This window comes from Perissodus microlepis, chromosome 3, assembly GCF_051167445.1.
Source record: "Perissodus microlepis isolate ML-2025 ecotype Zambia chromosome 3, ASM5116744v1, whole genome shotgun sequence".
NCBI classification, from domain to species: domain Eukaryota; kingdom Metazoa; phylum Chordata; class Actinopteri; order Cichliformes; family Cichlidae; genus Perissodus; species Perissodus microlepis.
In genome coordinates, this window is record NC_140463.1 from 28,643,483 (window position 1) to 28,663,630 (window position 20,148).

The 20,148-nt window shown below is 40.9% G+C and overlaps 1 protein-coding gene across 2 annotated transcripts in view; it reads right to left on the reverse strand.

Annotated features, from left to right (window-relative positions):
* capn1 (calpain 1) overlaps positions 1-20,148 on the reverse strand; it is a 31,446-nt gene that overhangs the window by 5,281 nt on the left and 6,017 nt on the right. For both annotated transcript variants that reach the window (XM_084923877.1, XM_084923878.1), the window contains exons 3-12: positions 16,409-16,478; positions 14,792-14,910; positions 5,868-6,001; positions 4,551-4,719; positions 3,146-3,229; positions 2,077-2,162; positions 1,851-1,925; positions 930-1,090; positions 241-401; positions 130-141 (exon numbers count right to left, since the gene is read on the reverse strand). In XM_084923877.1, the coding sequence (XP_084780003.1) occupies positions 130-141; positions 241-401; positions 930-1,090; positions 1,851-1,925; positions 2,077-2,162; positions 3,146-3,229; positions 4,551-4,719; positions 5,868-6,001; positions 14,792-14,910; positions 16,409-16,478 (1,071 nt within the window). The remainder of the gene's footprint in view (positions 1-129; positions 142-240; positions 402-929; positions 1,091-1,850; positions 1,926-2,076; positions 2,163-3,145; positions 3,230-4,550; positions 4,720-5,867; positions 6,002-14,791; positions 14,911-16,408; positions 16,479-20,148) is intronic.

Sequence of the window (20,148 nt, forward strand, 5' to 3'; positions counted from 1 at the left end):
TATAGATATAGATATATATATAGATATAGATATATATATAGATATAGATATATATCGATATAGATATATATCTAGATCGATAGATCGATAGATAGATAGATATAGATAGAAAGTAGAAAAAACTCATACCTCATCTGGAACCTGCAAAGATAGCAGAGATGGAACATGATTATAATCAGTGTTGTTAAAAAGAAAGAAAGAAAGCAGTCAATAAGAAATAAATCTACTTTTTTTGCTAACCTCGTACAGAGCAAAACCGATGGTCTCCATGTCTTGGCCCTCTCGCCGTTTCTTCCTGCGGTCCTTTTGCATGAGGGCAACCACAAAGCTGCAGTCTGGATTGCCCTGCTTGTCTGGGTTCTGCAGCATGATCTTGAACTGAGGATTCAGCCAAAAACTTGCTGGAGACAAAAGATGAAAAAGTTAAAGTGTTTCCTTTTCAGGCTATAAACTGATGTTCAGTAACAAGGAACAAAGTGAGCTAATGCACAGCCTGCTCTGTCTTATTAAACACTGAATGACATTTCTGTGAAAGATAATCACAATTAAAAACAAATTAACAAGATACATCACATGTGAGGAGACAATAACCACATAACCCATAACACCTATTTATACTGCGGTAAATCCTGAAAACAGTCCCATTTTCTGCATGTCCTGGTAGAGAATCTCCAAAACCTTTTAAAAGACAATACATTTTTTCATTGCTTAAATAGAAGTCACTGGTTCACATTCCTTCAGGAAGTTAACCCAATCCCTTCCTCACTCAATCTTCCAACTTGCCTTTTTTGATTACAAAAATTCCTGAAGTAAAAATTGTATTAAGCAGAATTAAAACACCACGAGACACGGGTCTGGTGAGATGCAACAACTGTCCATGTCCTACCCTGCGATTTTCCCCTTCTTCTCACTTGCACCACTAATCTTACCTGGGTAGTTCCTGCAGCCTCCGGCTGTGCTGCCTCTCCTCCACTCCCCCTGAAAAAGTGAGGAGCTCCATTTCTTCATCTGGCTGTTCTGCAGGGCGTCCGCCGTCAGGTTGCAGATCTCCAGACGAGAGAACTCACGCAGAAAATCAGTATATGACATCCTGGAAGATTCAATTTTATTGTTAGTTTTCAATCATTAAGTCCAAAGATGGAACCTCGTTTCAGTGCTGAAGAAAAACAGACAATTCAAACAACTTCAGTACTGTGCAAAAGTCTTGAGTCACCCCTCATTTCTTTATAGTTTTCTTCCAAAGAGGAAGACTTTGTCATCTTTAAAGTGAGCATTAGCTCTCCTGGCTCTCTGCAGGTGTTTCAATGGGCTTCTTCATTCTCAGTTCAGCCCTTGTACTGGATTATTTTTCAGAGGAATATTAAGACACTTAACACTGACCTCTAAATCATTTAAGCATTAAAAAGGCATGTAAGGGATGACTCAGTGTTATGTCTAGACATAAGAGACTGTCACAAAAAAACCCAAATTGTTCCCATTTCTTTAATGAATCTATTCGAATCTATAAAACATCTCAAGTATATCACTGTCTGACAGCACAAAATTATATTTTTGCACCTTATGAGCTGAAGACTTGCCATGTTTTAGCTGCACAGTATATCCTGAAGGATTTGGGGGAAAATCTGAGGTGTTTTATTCCCATTGTAAGTATTTCCAAGCATGTTAGCACATATTTCAATAAATCAGTCAACCCATTTCCCATTTTCCTGGCAAAATTTGAAGACATGAGGACTGGTTTGAGACTTTTGCCCAGCACTTTACTTCTGGATGGACAGATAATCCACATTAGACCCGCCACTCCAGTGACAAGTCTCAAATGTTTCATGCGCAAAACACTCGCGTACACTCACCAGAATTCACCATCCTCGCTGCGGTTTTGGAGACGACTTCTGGCAGACGGATCAATAGAGTCCCACTCTCTGGCGCTGAAAGTTTAAAAAAAAAAGAATAATAATAATAATTAAATTGAAGTCCTGGACCCAGTAAAACAGCTGGAAAATTCCTTTCAGTGCCATCCAGGCTCAAAGGAAAACTTGGTGATTCTTAATTGCATAGAACAAAATAAAGAAATCATACTTATCACTCCAGGCTCCGGTCCATTCCACTTCTCCCCAGGGGTTCCTGATGCGAACCAGCTTTGTCATGTTTCCTCTGTATGACACCTACACGCAAAGAAACACACACACACACACACACACACACACACACACACACACACACACACACACACACACACACACACACACACACGTTTTCCATCTGCTTCACTGCTGCTTCTTCTTTTTAGTATCCTGCGCACATTTGTTTCTAATGAGCTTTTCTCACAAAGGGGAAAATTGTTATAAACTGCTCATTTTAAGGCATTTCCAGCATTAATTCAGATCCTTTCATCACGTAGTGACTCACACATTTGCCTAAGAAGAAAAAGATCCCCAGTTCAATCACAAGAGGAGACACAAATCCCAGTGATGTCCCAGTGAATCCATTTACACAAGCCTGAGATTTCTGCAGGTTAACTGCAGGCCACTCTGCCGTTGTTGTTTAAATGTTTACTTCTGTATTCGTTCATTAATCTTTAAAAGCGCCCAAGCTGCAGCTAACCAAACACATTACATCAGTCACTGTCAGTGTGACTTGGGTAACATGACAGAAGTCAAGTGCAATGTCTGATTTTGTATTAACGGTGTAACTCCAATGTTTTTCCGTACTGCAAAGGACGCTTGTGCTGTGCCCAAAACAAAAGCCAAAGAGAACAAATTCAACACAATTTAATTTACATTTCTTTATAATATGCTGTACGTATGGGTGAAGGGTAAAGGGAAAGCAAACATGAGGAATCTGTTTTGCCCGTGAAAAATAAATGCGCTGCCTTTTTGGTTAGGAAAACTCGTTGGTTAAACAAATGTCAAACAGATGCATTAAATACAGAAAATAAACACACACTGCCTAAGCCTGGTTTCTTTAGTTATAGTTGTTTGTGTGATGTGCATAGATGTATATACGTCTCTACGCTGCAGTAAACAGCAAAGCTGAGCAGTCTGAATATCACTAGTATCGATACCAAACCTGATCAATACCCAGTTTCAAAATACTGAAAATCTGAAAGGAGTTTTATGTTGTGTTAAATAATTTTTGTAGACCTCACCTCTTCCACACCAGTCAGGGAGTAGGCATGTCCCTTCACCAGCTTTTTGAAGGTGACGGCCTCCATATCATTTGCACTGGTGATCTGAGAATGAGACAACACAACACAAAGAGTTAAACAGAGTTAACCAGGGGTTTGTGACGTCTACAAGGCAATTCACACACGTGAAAGTTGACTCTGCTCATCTGGACGTGGCGTTTTCACTCATCCGTGTGACTTCTTTAGTTTCAGCTGACTGCAGGTTTCCCCGACCTTAAACGGCACATTTGCATAATGACCCAAACTGGCACCACTGACTAACAACTGTGGGGCTGCGAGGTCAGTTTCATGATCGTTCATATGAGGAATGGCTGCAATCACAGCTTTGTAAAAAGGTGAATGACGTCCTCGCTGACTCTTTACCGTGGATGAAGACAATCAGAATGACGGTAACAAAGACAGGAGAAGATGTACGCGCGTACTTTTGCAGGTCAGTGAAATCAAACAATATAATTAGCAGTCACTCTCACAGCATGGCACATTCATTGAAAGCAAAAATCTCAAAGAATAAATCTACAGTGTAAATATAGAAGATTTTTCCTGTGTCATTTAAACCTAAGCACAGAAACACAAACAGACTCCGTTTAATCGTTCGTGTCAATCATTTACAATTTCATCATCTCTGGAAGAGAAAACGCATTTCCTTTTTAATTTTGCTCTTTGGACCCAAGTGAAACAGGGAGGCCTGAACACGGAGGCCTGAACAGGGAGGCCTGAACAGGGAGGCCTGGACTGATTACAGAAGTTCAGTCCTCCCTGTCTGCAAACACAAGCTTTGCTAAAGTGTCCTTGACAGTTGCACTGACTTCCTGCCAGCTCCAGACCTTTCCCTGTCCTCACTGCCCCCTCCTGGTTTTCCACACACGGGCTTTGTTTACAGGACCCTCCTGAGCCCCAGTGGTGATACTGAGGAGAAGACTTTTCTGACTTTTAGTTGCTGGTCCACAGTTTATGTGGATCTCTGAACTGTAAGAGGTATAGCAAAATCTCTCATATTATAAAATGAATTGTACACTGGAGGAAACTGGAATGTGTGACAGTAAATTTATGTAAGGATTGTTGTTAAAGTAAAAAAAAAAAAAAAAGCATTTTCTTACTATGAACCTTGGACTTGGAATAATTTACATGAATATAATATAAAAACATGCCTTCATCTACCAGTGAATTTAAAAGGATAGTAAGGAACGCAGTGAAGGAGACTTGTGGATGTTTCTTTTCATAAGCAACTTTATGTTTTATTGTTTAGCGTCATCATTTATACTTTGTATTATGTTGTGCATTTTGTATTTTGTGTTGAAAAGAGTTTGATCCCAGTGGGAGTTCCCGGTAAAATAAAAGTAACAATAATGAATGTTGCAGTACTGACGTCAATCGAGCAGCCGAGAAGTGATCCTCTTTCAACAGCTCTGCGGATGATGCTGAAGAGGTCCGAGGGGGCTTTGTTCAGATCGTACATCTCCGTCACACCTCCAGTAAAGTCTTCAAAACCCTCACATGTGCTGCCGCCTGACAGAGCCTCATAACAGCCATTCAACCTGCGACACAGAGAAATAGAAATTAAATGGAGTCCCGCTACAAAATAAATAAATATACTGCATAGTTTAATATTAGAGTTGAGGATTAAACCTTAAAATATGCAGAAACATATTTCTATATTTTCAAACTTGAGAGCTCCCATTTAAAAGTGTCACTGCTTAACAATGTGCTAAAATACCATATACGGCTGCACAGGAACATGTGTAATCTTACTTTTACGTCACACTCATCCAGGAAGCTCTCTTAACTCGGAAGCTGTAAACTTACAGGAACAATGATGAGTTTCTCCTACACAGCCAGCCAAATTTACAACCGGGGCCACAGCTGTCCACTCAAGCAGCTGTGTTTCTTCAGGCCCTCTTTAAGAGCTTCAAGTATTTCTCAATCATGCTTTTTGGCTTGTGGCCAGGGAACATTTGTTCTTTGGAGAATGCATCAGAATTGACTGAGTGTAAACGCAGGCTGCAAACAGCAGAAAGGCTCAATGACAGTGTAAGAAAAATAGATAAAAGTGAAACCATAACATGTCCAAGTGCAGATAACATAGGTAGCACACAGAATTTGGATCAATCAATAATTTACAGGTGATTACAACTTATCATTCAGCTACTTGTAACACATTTTACAATCTTTTTGCATCTTTCTTACATGCTCATGCTGCAGTATTGTTAGGTTTGTGTTTTTAGACTATTGTTAGGTGGTTGCTATGCAACATCACGACATCCTAACTAAGATATCGCAGTTAACCAATTTTTTGTGAATATAAATTACATGGTATTGTCATAAAATTTGTAAGATACAACACTTAATGCGTCATAAGGCCTCTTTGGTAGGTAGTTGCTAGGTAACATGATGACGTAACAATATTTGACATGCTAAAGACACTTCAGGGCCATAAGATGCACCTTTATGCCAAGTTTGGTGTCTTAACTCATGACTGAGTAGAATCAAGTCAGACAGAGATCTGATGCATTCAATAAAATATATCTAATCATTGGATGCACAGATTCTCTTATTTATTTGAAGCATAAGAAGAATATGAAAGGGGCTGCTTTCCCTACAGGGACAAAATAATACATATTAAAGATCGGTGTTTGCTAAAGTTAAAGTTTTTTTCCTCAGGTGCCGTCCTCTGTACCACTCTTACTTGGCGTAGGCCTTTTCCATCAGAGCGCTCCAAAACTCAGTTCCATCTTTTGAGTGGACAAACAGAAGCTTCCCATCTCTCGTCGGCAGCCGATCGTCAATCACGACGTCCACCCACTCGCCAAACTGCCAGAACTGTGGAGAACAGAGCAGAGAACAGCGATACAGAGATGGTTTAATGTTCTGCTGAAGTTCTGGAGAACCTGGGCCCATTTTAAAACATTCAAGACCATAATTTCAAACTCTTTATCACCTTTATACGTGCATTTTTAATATGCTTGTATGAGAACTGGTTAGAGACATAAATTAGCATTGTTGTACTACTTGTTGGCCTCTGAATCCCAATGGCTCTCTCAAATCCCAGATCGCTCTATTATAATCTCCTTTGTGAAGTCTAACTAATACTAATTAATCTCTAATTACTCAGTTTCACTGAAATAGGATTTAAGAGGAAATTACCAAAAAAGACAAACCTGACCAATCAGATGTGTCTTTCCAATTTATCACTACCAACACAGGAAGAAAATTGTCTCCAGCTAATCACACAAATGACACATCTGAGTGATACGACAGCCTTCTTGGTAACTCAACTGGATCATTTTAATCCTTCATTCATTTCTTTTACACTGAACAGCATCACCGGGAGTATTCACTTGTTCACATGCATATGAACTCGAGTTACATCCCATTTGTAACCCATAGGGTTTGATGTCGGCCCGCCGTTTACGTCTATAACAGCTTTGATTCTTTTAGGAAGGCTTTCCCCGAGCTTAAGTTTATGGGAGTTTTCATTCTTACAGAAGTGCATTGGTGAAGTCAGACACTGATGTTGGATGAGAAAGCCTGGCTCACAGTCTCTGTTCTAATTTATGCCAGAGGTGCTCTGTCGGGTTTGTCATTTGTCATTCTGTCATCCGTGTCTTCGTGGACCTTGGTTTGTGCACTGGTGCTCAGTCATGCTGGCAAAAGAAGGGCTCATCTCCAAACTGTTCACTCAAAGTTTTGTGTCATGAAATATCTCGAAACGTCTTGTTATGCTGAAGCACCGAGAGTACAATGCAGAGTATTCCATTCACTGGAACTACAGGGCTGAGCCCTCTTGCAAAACAACCCCACACCATAATCCCCGCTACACCAAACTTTCTACAACGCAGTCAGACAAGCTGTTCTCCGAGAGTCATCCATCAGATTGCCACTCTCTTCTTTCTTTCATTCTCCACAGAGAACACGTGTCCACTGCTCTACAGTCCACTGGTGGCGTGCTTTACACCACTGCATCCGAAGCTTTGCATAGTTCTCGGTGATGTAAGGCTTTGACGCAGCTGCTCAGCCATGTAAACCTATTCTATGAAGCTCTCTGTGCTCTCGTCTCAAGCTAATTTAAAGGCCACATGAAGTTTGGAGATCTGTAGCGACTGATCTGAAGAAAGTTGGTGACGTCTGCACACTTTGTGCCTCAGCACCCGCTGACCCCGCTCTGATTTTACACAGTCTACTACTTTGACGCAGAGTTGCTGTCAATCCCAGTCGCTTACACTTTGTTATAATCCTACTAACATTTCACTGTGGGATATTTAGTAGTGAGGAAATGTCATGTGTGGACTTGTTGCACAGGTGGCATCCTGTCACGGTACCACTCTGGAATCCACTGAGCTCCTGAGAGCGAGTCATTCCTGTGCCAATGTTTGTAGAAGCAGTCTGCATGCTGAGGTGCTTGACTTTATACACCTGTGACCATTGAAGTGAGTTACGAGTGAGCGAATACTTTTGGCAATGTAGTGTAGTTCCAGCACAAAGCATGAAACTCTTGAACTGCACAGATTTTACAGTTATTTCTAATTTCCAACCATTCCCCTGTTTAATATCTTTGTAATACTAAGATTATAAAAGGCAACATTAACTGCAAGTCACACCACCACCCTAAATGTTCATATGCTTTCCTAAACCAGTCCTGCAATCAGTTATTCACATTCACATGTTCTCTAACCAAATCAGGCAGCCTGACACAAATGAGGGCTGGGTGAATTTCTGTGAAATGCTTTTGGATCAGATTAAAAAAAAAACTATTTCCCTGAATTGTTGTTCTGCTTTTCACACATAAGATGTGACTGTTGTCCAGCAGGGGGCAGAAGAGACCAAGACAACACGATGAAAAGTTGTACAAAAAGAGTTAAGGGTAAAAATGATCTGGAGCAGGGATTCATTTAAGAAAGATTTAAAAAAAGAGTGGATCAGTTATTTAATTTTAGTTATTTAATGCAATTTTGCTTTCAGTCATTTTCTTCAACTTATTCATGTCAGGGTTGGAGGGGCGGCTGGACCAGGGTACACTCTGTACAGGGCTAACACATAGAGACAGACAGGTACTCACACTCTAACTCAGACCTGATATAATTATCAAATAACTTAACCCCACTAACTGCATGTCTTTGCATGCTTTCCATGTGTCTGTGTGGGCTCTTTCCAGGTGCTCCGGCTTCCTCCCACGGTCCAAACTCTACACTGGCTAAATGATCCGATTCAAACGCAGGACCTTCTTGCTGTGAGGCAACAGTGCTAACCACATTTTATTTAATAGGGACAACTTAGTTCAGGAAAAAATAGGAACATTTTGTTTTGTTTTGGGTACTTTTTCCTAAACCAGTCCTGTAATTGTCTGTTTGCATGACAAATTAGCTGCGAGTCGGGATCTCTAACCAAAGCAGGCGGTCTGATGCAAATCAGGGCAGGGCGAATTTCTCTGAAATGTTTTTTTTTTTTTTTTACAGAAGATTAAAAGAAGTCACTCTGGATTGTTGTTGTGTTTTCTGGGAACAGGATGGAAAAGCTGCACAAAAAGAGAGTGGAGGACAAAAATGATGTGGAGCAGGGGCCGAGTTATAAGCCAGACAGTTTTAAGAAGGGTAAAAACATGGCAGAATTTCTGCTGTTGAGTCCGTTGTTCCATAGAAACATAACCAAAATACATGAAACCCTGGAGTCATTCACATTAGTTTCCAGCAGAGAGAGCTGAGAGCACTCAGAGCAAATTCAACACAGCTGATGGGAATAAACCAAAACGCCTCAGCATGTGACTTACTGTAAGTCCACCTGGACACAATTCATATCTTGTGGTGCAACAATAAAATCTGTTCTCATGAAAGAGCGATCAGATAAGACATACATAAAGGTCATCCATCTACTTGGGCGAAAACTTTTTTTGTGTTTGAAACTGTGAAAGCCACACCCATGTGTAACATCCACTCCTTTGACTGTGCTCAACGTTCTGCCATCAAGGGGTAACTTACATCCAGGAAGTGTAACTACATAGTTATTAACTGAGCCACATACATTTTCTCAGCTTTGGGCTCCTACACACATTACGCTGGTAACTTTGACACCAAAACCCTGAGCTTTTTAACAACACAAATGTTGTCACCACAAGTTTACACCTTTGCCTTTGGAGAAGAGATACCAGACACAAAAAAAAAATCCAGACTGAAAGAGCTTCTTCCTCAAGGGACTGATTAAGTACATTGGCAAATTCACAATATTGCGATATCTGCACTCATGAATAACCAAAACAAGCCACTGATGTCTGCACGTTACTTGTTGCCATAACAAGACAATGTTAGTGTATATATAGTGTTTTGGTGCGTATTTAACAGGAATGGATGGATTCTGCACGCCCTGCAGAGCGGATTCCACTTCTGGGAAGAGCTTCGTCACAACACGGTTGGCTGAAGTCGACACAAAGCATACACACACACACACACACACACACACGCAAATACAGGGCTGCCTCTGGTAAACGTACAGGCCTGCACACATTTCTTCATTCTGCTTATTAAGCCTGACATTGTTGAGGCTTTTTCTCACAGCTCTGTGGGAGAAACACCTCGTCTAACCGGGGGAAGCTAACCATTCCCACATCTGTGTCATGACTTGCAGTGACTCTGCCTTCACATTTGAGAAGAGCTTAACAAACTGTCAAAAGGTCCATGTGTAAAAAGCGAGCTATAAAAAGAGTATCATAAAGGATTCTGCCCTGCTTTCCTTTGTGGACGCCGGCTTGTTTATAATTCATTCCCCCTCTCCTTTTGTCTCCCTGACTTTCTTCTTCACGCAGACTCCTTGTTCTCTCCACTTCTTAAACCAGTTAGGATTCCCACAACCAGCACACACATGATATCTTCTTTTTTTTCTCCCCAGTGACTCACTCAGATCTGGACAAATTATCCTGAGGCTTAAACTCACACACAAAGAAAAAAAATCCTACAAAGACTCAGCAGCACACAAAAGCAAAGAATCAGTAGGAACATGCTTATATGCTAGCGGCAACATAAACACAATCAAAAGAGGCTCATAGTAAAAAAAATAACACAAGAGGCAAAAAACGATAGTGAAGCCGTTTGTATTTAACAAGCTGTTTAGCCATAATTCACTCACTCATACAACACATTCATTCATTTATGTTCCCTCAGAGCAGACTGAAGCATTAGCTCCTCTCACCGTAGCAGAGAGCAGCATCTATACATCTATACAGCTGCAGTCAACAAAACACAAACGAACACAGAGTCTCTGGAAGTAATCAGCTAAACGATTCTTCATTCTATTCTTGGCTGACCTCACTGTAACTGAATCAGCAAACCCAAAAGATCCAGTGTAAATTAGCTTAGCTCTGTGTGTGCCTGTGCGACTGCATTTATTGATTCTTTGATATGAAATGAGTCAGAGGAGCAGCCGCGAGATGTCATCCTTTTTGCCAATGGCATTTCAGAGCAGTGGGCATTTACTCACACAGTGATAAAATCCTCAGAGTTGATTGATAAAAGTTCTGCTATTTGTGCGCGCAAACACGGTGCTGCATCTTTAACGACTGAGCTGTCCAGCTGACAGGGATCCAGGATGGATACTTTCATTGTGAGTGTGTTTGTTGTACTTCACAACTCCAAGCATGTAATATGTGACTCTGTCGTGTGAGAGTGTGTCCGCTCTGCTCTCTGTCACACTTCCTCATTCCCTCCCCTTTCACTCTCTGCCTCTTTACCCTTCACTTGGCAGGCTCACAGTCTAGTTGGCAACGAGATCACTGCCTGACAGAGCGCCCGCCAACTTTAAAGTATATTAAGCACTTTATATCGCTAATGGAGCCAACTGCCAGAAACTTCAGGGTACAGTCATACTTAGCTATTAGGTTGTGTGTGAAGGTTAGTGCTAACTTTCACCTTTATAACAACTACAAAAATTGGTGAATTACTTTGGAACTCAACCCTTTAAAATAACTCTTAAAGTTTTCATTAAATGTGTGGCAGGTTTGACTGTTGATGCTGACGCAGCAGGCTCCGATCTGCACGTTGCTCGAGAGTTATATTGGCCATATTGGATGGGACGCAAACAGCAGGCACAAGGATAAACTAATAATTTCCCCTAGTTTTCCACAATGGGTTGGTTAATTTCAAGAAGTTGCACATTGTTTTCAGGTGAAATTAGTTTCAAAGAAGGCGCTACAACAAAACCTCCTTGTGATTGATTTGGTCACTGGCAGATTTCCATGGTTGCTTGTAGTTTGCATGGAGGACGCCAACATGTCAGCATTCACTCACTAACCACTGGCTAAGTGGTAGTAAAACTTGAAAAAGTGTTACCTTAACAGGCAATAGCTAATGTTCACCTTCAAAATAAAAGTTTCGTCTCAGCAATCCGTCCAACACATTTCAAAAGGCTCAACTTTTAAATTGAAGGCAAAAAGGACACGCTCCTAAATCCAAGGGGTTTTTGTTCTGTTTGTATTCAAATTCAGTTTCCAGAGCTCTGAGAACAGTTGACAAGTGCCTGCCGACAAGGAAATGTCGTCTATCCAAACTATGAGCACCCACAGCAATCTGGTAGCAACCAAATCAAGGTCGCTTTTGCCAAATGCTCTGGGAATACACAATTTTACCTACAAATCAGTTGCTGACTCAGGCCTTATTGCCTGGACCCTACAGAGCCATACATCCAAAATGGCAAACAAGTCAACATCACATCGTTAGCAGCCGTATAACTGCAAAACCTCAACACATTTCTTTCACATTTGACATTTTAAAGGGTCTAAGACTAGAGCAGAACACACTGTAGAGTTTTTCATTCTGCTTTGTCAGAACAACCAAACATCAGCTTGACAGGCTTCAATAGCACTGCTATACTTAATGAAATGCTAATACATGCCACTGAAGTGGGCTATATTAGCATTAAATCAAAGTGCAGTTGGGGCAAAACATTACAAATGAATTTGTGTGATGACGAACTGCTGTCACTGGAGACTGCTTTATTATTGAAAACCATGCAGATAATAACACCATAATAACTAGCAGCATCTCTGTAAGTGCCAGTAAGGAAAAAAAGGAGGTGAAAAATCCACTCTAAAAGAATAAAGTGTGGATTTGCACACTCTAATCACATCTTCCATTATTCCCTCACTTCGGCTGTAAATGTACCACATTCAAATTGAAAGTGCAATAATCATAAACCACTGCTTTAATATGACTCCCTATCTAGCCTTGGGCTGCATGTGCGTGTTGCTCACCTGCTCACTGGCCGCAACATAAAAGGTAGCACTGTCAGGCCAACACCTGTGTCCCTGCCACAGCGCGCGCAGCAGCTACGTTGCTTGTGAGTGTTTGTTGTGTGCAAAGTTCAGCTGATAAGCCCTAGTCGGCTGCAAGAGGCTCACACCAAAGAAAACATTTGTATTTGTGTTGCAAAGCAGAACTTGTTACACTGAGCTACGATGTGCACTCAACACATTTGACGGGGAATTGTCAACTTTACTTTTGTCTTGGAAGATTAGATTGTGCTTAAACTTGCAGTTTCTGATAAGGAAGTGGCTTTTTGCCAGTTTGGAGAGCACGCTCAGATCTCCACTGGCAGGGTGATGGGGTGTGAGGTCAGTTACCTTGGGCGACTCAGTGTGGACTGACAAACAAAAAGAGAGGCTTATAGCAGCAACGCCGCCTTTTAACCTTCTATTTCTTCTCAGAAAATTAAGCTTTTGGATACTGTTGAAAGAAGAAGAACCTGAACGTCGGGCCTACAGCTGGATAGTCGTTAGGCATTTTTCAGACAATCTGATGCTGCTCAAGTTTTCTTGGCAAATACTGTGAAACTGACAACGCCCTGATACTCTTCCTACTGCGACTCCATTTTAAAACCAGAACACACCTAACGGCTGTAAGCAAGCTGCAGGTAATATCCCTGTCTGTCAGACGCAGACAAAGAATTAAATACAAGGAAACAGTAAGCCATATGACGTTAAAAAACAAGGACTGGGTTTACAGCGGACTTCCTCTAATCCACATAAAGGCTCATATAGATACATATACTCACTTAACTTCCTAGGACCTGGCGTCCACATATGTGCCACATGAACACATTTTAGGTTGTCTAGACCAAAACACAAAATTTTGCTCTACAAGGGCCTGAAATCCACTTACGATGTTATACTGCCCCTGTTCTATTGAAATATAAAGCAAATGTCCTCATATGTGGATCTCATTTTTCTCAGAAGAAAAATCAGGTTAAAAAAAAAATTCCCCCCCCCAAAAAAAAAAATCAGGTAATTCTTGGTTTTTCCATTCACTGGGTCCCAATCATCCCACATAGCAAAGAGAAATTAAAAATGCATGACATGAAAGAGTTCGGGTCTTAGGACGTTAAATATTTTAATAAACTGGATTTAGGTTCTATAATGTCTCAACTTGACAAGGCTGAGGGCTTTAACTTGTCATTAGTGATCATGATTGAGTACAACTGGTAGTTGTAGGACTGGTTTGACAGCAGTCATTGGATTAACCAATACTCAGAACAATAAAGAAGTGGACACAGGTAAAAATTATTCTGTCTGCAAGAGAACCCAAAGTATCATCCAAGTAATTGGTTAACCATAAGCAGTTGCCCACATGGACAAGCCAAATGCCTCCTGGTGAAAAGTTTTATGGTAAGACAAAACAAACATTCAACTATTTGGCCACAATGACGAGATGTGTTTGGACGAGTAAAGGTGTGGCTTTCACATCTAAGAACAATGCACCGACTGGCAAGCACGGTGGCGGTAACATCATGTTCTGGGGCCGTTATGCTGCCAGCGGTACTGGTACATTTCACATGGGTGGAATAATAAATTCTTTAACTTAACCTCAAAGCAACTACTAAATGGTTGAAACTTGGACTCAGCTGGGTATTCCAACAGGACAATGATCCCAAACACATATCATAACTGGTTTTGGAATGGACAGAGCAGACTAACATTAAGCTTTTTTTTTTATGTCCTTCCTAAAGCTCTGATCTCAAGCTCTGAATCGATCTGCTATGGGGCTTTTAACCGAATATTAGTGAGGGTGTACAATGTATATATACTTGCCAGATCTTGTGTGGATTAGATTCTAACATGTGCACCAGCTCGTGCCCAGAAATGCCCACGAAATTGTAAAAAAAAAAAAAGTTGTACAGCAAGAAGTGTTGCATTATGTCCTGTTTCTACAACAAAATAACACAACAGGAAGCAGTGAGATGCAGTGAATTCAAAAGTCCAATCTCTGATGTTTCACAGCTTCCCCATATCTTCAGATAAATATCAGTTTTCCACCTCAATTTGAAAGTCGGCATTGAGGAATTGAGGGGAAAAAACAGCATTGCTCAGCAGCTCATGTATAGTGATTACACAATTATCTGTGTTATATAAGCAGCCGACATCACAACCTGCGTATAAATTGTCATGTTTGGAATCACTTGCACTTAGTTTGAGAGCCCATACAGACATTCAGGCCTCAGTAACCTGCTTTTGGCCTGATAACCGCTTGCAGCTGGTTACGTGTAACAGCTTTCTGCAATGTTTTTCAGGCACTATCCTTTGATATGTTTGGAAAAAACAAAAGGAAAGGATATGAAGTTGTCAGTAGTCATTACCTGGAAGTGAAAGATGCCAGCATATCCCTGCTGGAAACCCTGTCCGTGAGGAACCACTCTGTGGAGGAGATGGTCATTTAGGGTCAGCGATGCGATGGCTGCCAACAACCAGCAGTCCCCTGAAGAAACGCAAAGACAGTTTTACTACCATTATAAATCAACTGAGAGCTGTCATGATAAGCACGAGTCTGTGTTTACATTAGCAAATAATTTCAACTTTTAGCCACACACAGGCTTTGCATTCTGGGAAATGGGAGAGGCGAGCACAGAATCTCAGACTCGCCATGACTCACTCATGTTGTTAGTAGGACTTCCATAGTGGGTTCAAGCCACAGTTGCCACTTCCATTATTATACTGTGTTGCCAAAGAGCATTGGCTAGAAGATGGAAAGCCAATGACTGGCATAGTTCATTTAGCAGTTTGACTGTCATCATATTCTCTGTTACAAGACCCACAATTATCCTTTCACAGTCAAAACCGTGTTGCGTTCGGTGTTGTGTTATCTTGTCTTTTAAGGCTTTGTTCCAAGAGTGGAGCAACAGTTGTGGTTTTATGGGAGGAGTTCTGACTGACATGTTATTGAAACTTTAGGTTTTATTCTGGCTGACACACAACAGTGGTAAATGGTAAATGTCCTGTATTTGTATAGCGCTTTTACCCCAAAAGCGCTTTCACACACTGGTGATGGCAAGCTACATTGCAGCTACACTGACAGAGGCGAGGCTGCCGGACACTGGTGCCACCAGGCCCTCTGACCACCACCAGTGGGCAACGGGTGGTGGTGTCTCGCCCAAGGACACAACGACCGAGACTGTCCAAGCCGGGGCTCGAACCAGCAACCTTCCGATTTCAAGGCGAACTCCCAACTCTTGAGCCACAATCGCCAAGTAACACGCAGGAGTTCCTAAACTTTTTTAATCTAGTGGTGTGTCCATAGATAGTAGGAAATATGGATGTAGGTGGAGCCTCCATTCTATATGGTTTTTGCATGCAGCTGCAAAAAGACCTCTATGGGGGGAAAAAGGTTTTCTGATTTGAAGTCTGTAAGGCCTTTAAAAAGTGATTTCTTAGTCTTGTTTACATGAAGACTGATCCTTTTCCACAGAGTAATGTATTATGTTTTCTGGTTCAGGATTTTGGAGGTTTTTGCGATACATCTGGCAGTGCCTAAGATATCTACTGAAAGAAATGGAAGATGCCTTTGCTTACAGATATGACAAGGCATAAATTATAAATGTTATATAAAATAAAAATATATTTTTTTTTTAAAAACTAAAACTTTTCTTTTCCCTGAAAGAACTACCACATGACCATATCTGGAATATCCCGCTCTCTATATCAGATTTCTGCTCTGAAAGGTTCAGTGTCTCGCTGAAGTTCATGCTGTAGGCGGAGTAGAGGGAAGCTTCACTTATTCATGACTTGCATCCAGCATCTCCCTAGATTTAGCATAGCAACTAACATCTATGCACTCAGTTACCTGTTTGTTTGTTTTTTTGGCAGTGTTCTCTTTCGCTTTCTGCCAGATTAAATCTCAGTTCTTCCCCTCGGGTCTAATAGATGAATCATGCAGTAGTAACACTGAAACAGTTGGGAACACTCCCAGTGGGACTTACCCAAAGCACCCTGACAGATGTCAGTGCGAGTAGCTCCATCTACGATGAACTCGGGCCGTTTGCAGAGCTCCTGTCGGTGCGCACACACACACACACACACACACACACACACACACACACACACACACACACACACACACACACACACACACACACACACACACACACACACACACACACACACACACACACACACACAAATTAGCACTTCTTTGCCTTCAGACATACATTTTGCAAACATGTCGTCTTCCTCCCTTTCTTTTCTCATTTTCATCTCATTGAACCTGCTCTGGAAACCCAAACAATGATAGCAAGAATACCAATGGTACCCATTCCCTGATAGAAGAAACATTAAAAATTAATCATTAGAGATTTATGCAAGTAATCTGTCATTTAACACTGCATCTTTATCAATCTTATCGCCAACTGATGATTAGTATCAGACATGAACTGAAGCAACAATAACAGAGCTAATGAAGCAAGTCTACAAAGCTTCCCACTTTGATTCTATAATCGAAAGTGTCTTTTTCAAGCTCCGTGGCTACCAGGAGCTCGAAACCCCTGACAGGAGTGCTTACAGTCAGGAGTTAAAGTGGGATTTGGCAGCTGCAGGAAACCTAAACTCATGTGTAGCAGGGCAGCAATTCAGAATTGAGTGCTATGTCTCTGCGTATAATGTCCCTTGTGCAACCCATAGCAACAGTCCAACATAGTCACCGAACACAGCAAACTTCCCAGTTTATTCTGTACTTACTGTCTGTTACAAACTTTACTACACAGCAGACACATGCATTTATTTCTTCCCTGGGAAACACAGTCATTGTATTCTTAGCTGGCAGACAATCCAATGCCGCTCTCTCGTATCTGTCATGTGCGAATCGAGCTGGGCAATTGTCTGGTCTATCTTGTCAGATTGCTACTTTTAAACTGAAGCTTGGGACAATTAACCAGATCTTGCACGCACAAAACAAAACTTCTACTTTTCAACACGTGGGCTCCAAATAGTTTTTAAAACATGTAGTCTTTCAGTCAAGGTTTAGAAACAACTCTGGACTAGTGCAGGAGGAACACGCAACATTTCTGTCTGTGCGCTTGTTTCTTTGTCTGCCAACTCTTCAAACACTATCAGGAATTGAGCAACCAAACCTGGCACACGGGTACAGCTCAGGCTCCTGAAGATTCTTATCTCTATCACATATTATGAAATTATCACATAGCCTGGAAACCACTTAGCACAGGGCTGAATGAAGCGCCTTGAGGCGACTTTTGTTGTGATTCAATAAAATTGAATTGAATTGAATTGAATTAAAAATGACCTGTTTTTTTTTTAATGCATCTACAACACAAGCAGCATTTCATTTAAATTTAGGGTTAACATCATAAACAGGCCAGACAATACTGTAGCACAGACATCTGCTAGTATAATAAATACAAAATACTCTATTCTACAGACGATCTGCTTGTTTATACCTTATTAAAATTTATGTATTCTTAGATCGACAGATGGAGTGAACTGTTTTAAGTTGCTGCTTGGGAGCAGCGGGTATCAAGGTGGCAGTTCATACACACAAAAGCTATTTTAGCTAATTATAGCTAGTAGATACAGTTAAAACAGCTTCTAATAAAGTAACTAATTGAGTAGAGTCTTTTTTATTAGTTTAATACCAAATAATAAATTGAGTAAGAAGTTGTAGAAGTTGTAAGAAGGTAGTTTTCTTTGGGATTAATGGAGCTAGCTTCAAGCACAATACTCTTAGTCATTGTAGCGAGCTAGGCAAGCAAATCCTAAAGTTGTCAAAGCTCTTTTCTGAAAAATCTCCCAGTCTAGTGTTTTTTTGTTCACATTTGATTTTCACAACTTCCTGCTTCCTAAACCTTCTTGTACTCAGTGTGGTGAGCGTGAGAAACCCCACGAAGCTATAAAAACAAATATTTTGTGTCATGCTAAGCAAACACGCCAACTATTCAACACATGGCTTAACTCACTGAGGCATCCTGGGCATTTTTAAACACTCACACAAAGCCTTTTTTTTCGGCGGGGTGGGGCATCATGACCCTCTTAGTGTAAATATTACAGATCCCGTGGTGCAGGTGATGCATGCATTATGAAGTGCTATTTCTGGAAGGCTGAGACCTCAGAAAAGCATTAGATGCAACAAAGAAACAGAAAACATACACTCATGAACACGTGACGATCTGCATACTCAAAAGAAAGCCGAAATTATCACAAGGCAAAGCTTTTAAGACCACAGCCCGTTCTGTTACTGCAGAACTGACAACAGCCACAGTGTCTGCAAATAGAATAAAAAAGGAGAGCACAGCGTGTTCAAGGCATGCTCACAAATACAATTCCACTTTCTTCTCTGGTGCTGCTTCTAGCTGCACAGACCACACTGGTGTATTTATAACAGAGGAAAAGGTGATGAGAGAAGAAAAGACGTGACATGGTAGACGATGTGATATAAGAGGCCCCTCATAAGACCTCATAACGGGCCTAGTGTGTGTTGGTATTAAAATCGATCAGTCATTACTATCTCATGATTAAATTCAAGTCTGTGAGGAAAGCTTGCTTAAGTGTACCAGGTAATAAAAGACCTTAGAGGTGAGCTGTTATAGGTGGTCGTTGGAACTTCAGGGTTTGAGATGACCATATCTGGAATATCCCCTCTCTTTGACATCATGCAGAGTCCAGAGAAAATAATAATAATAATAATAATAATAATAATAATAATGAAATGTCTGAAACAAATCATTTACAGCAGTCTGAAGTTTGAGCTTTTGGCTCATATTGGCTCAGCTTGTCCAGAATGCTGCGGCTCGCCTTCTGACTGGCACTAGAAAGCATGCCTCTATCACCCCAGTTCTTATTGAGTTGCATTGGTTACCCATAAAATATCGCATTGAATTTAAAATATTGTTGCTCACCTTTAAAATTATAAATAATTTAGCCCCTCGTTATCTTGTCGATCTTCTTAGTCTATATGTCCCTGGGCGAGCCCTCAGGTCTTCAGCCCAATTACTCCTGGCTCAGCCTAGATCTAGACTTAAATCTAGGGGTGACCGTGCTTTTGCCCTGGTTGCACCGAATCTGTGGAACAACCTTCCTATCGCTATCCGTGCGTCAGACTCCGTTTTATCTTTTAAATCCCGTTTAAAAACTCATTTATTCAACATAGCTTTTCCATCTAGTTAGTGTCCCTATTTTATATTTGGTTCAATTTCTTATTTATGTACTTTATCTTTTAGCTATATCTGTTCTTAGTAACTTTGTTCTTATATTCCCTTTTATTGTTGTATAATTAGTGCCCTTAACCTGATGACATATGTGGTACTTTGTTAATAGTCTTTTATTTATTGTCTTAATTTTCCTGTTTTTATTGTAAAGCACTTTGGTGTACCACTGGTCTTTTAAATGTGCTATACAAATAAAGTTGTATTGTATTGTATTGATTATTCTGATATACAATGACTTTATTGTTTTAAACTTTGCCCATAATAAACAGTGTTATCCGCCTATAACCCAGCATCTATATGACAGAAAGTAAATAAAAGAAATAAGGTCCTTCTCTGCCCTGTTGGACGTGACCCACCACGTCCAACAGGGCAGAGGAGGATTTGGTCTTGGAGCAGTAACACCTCGGTGGCAACAGGCATCTGTAACCGAACATCGGAAAATGGTAGTGGAGGAGGTGCGTCGACAGGAGGAAACAGTAAGACGTGCTAGAGCGGTAGCGCTGGCC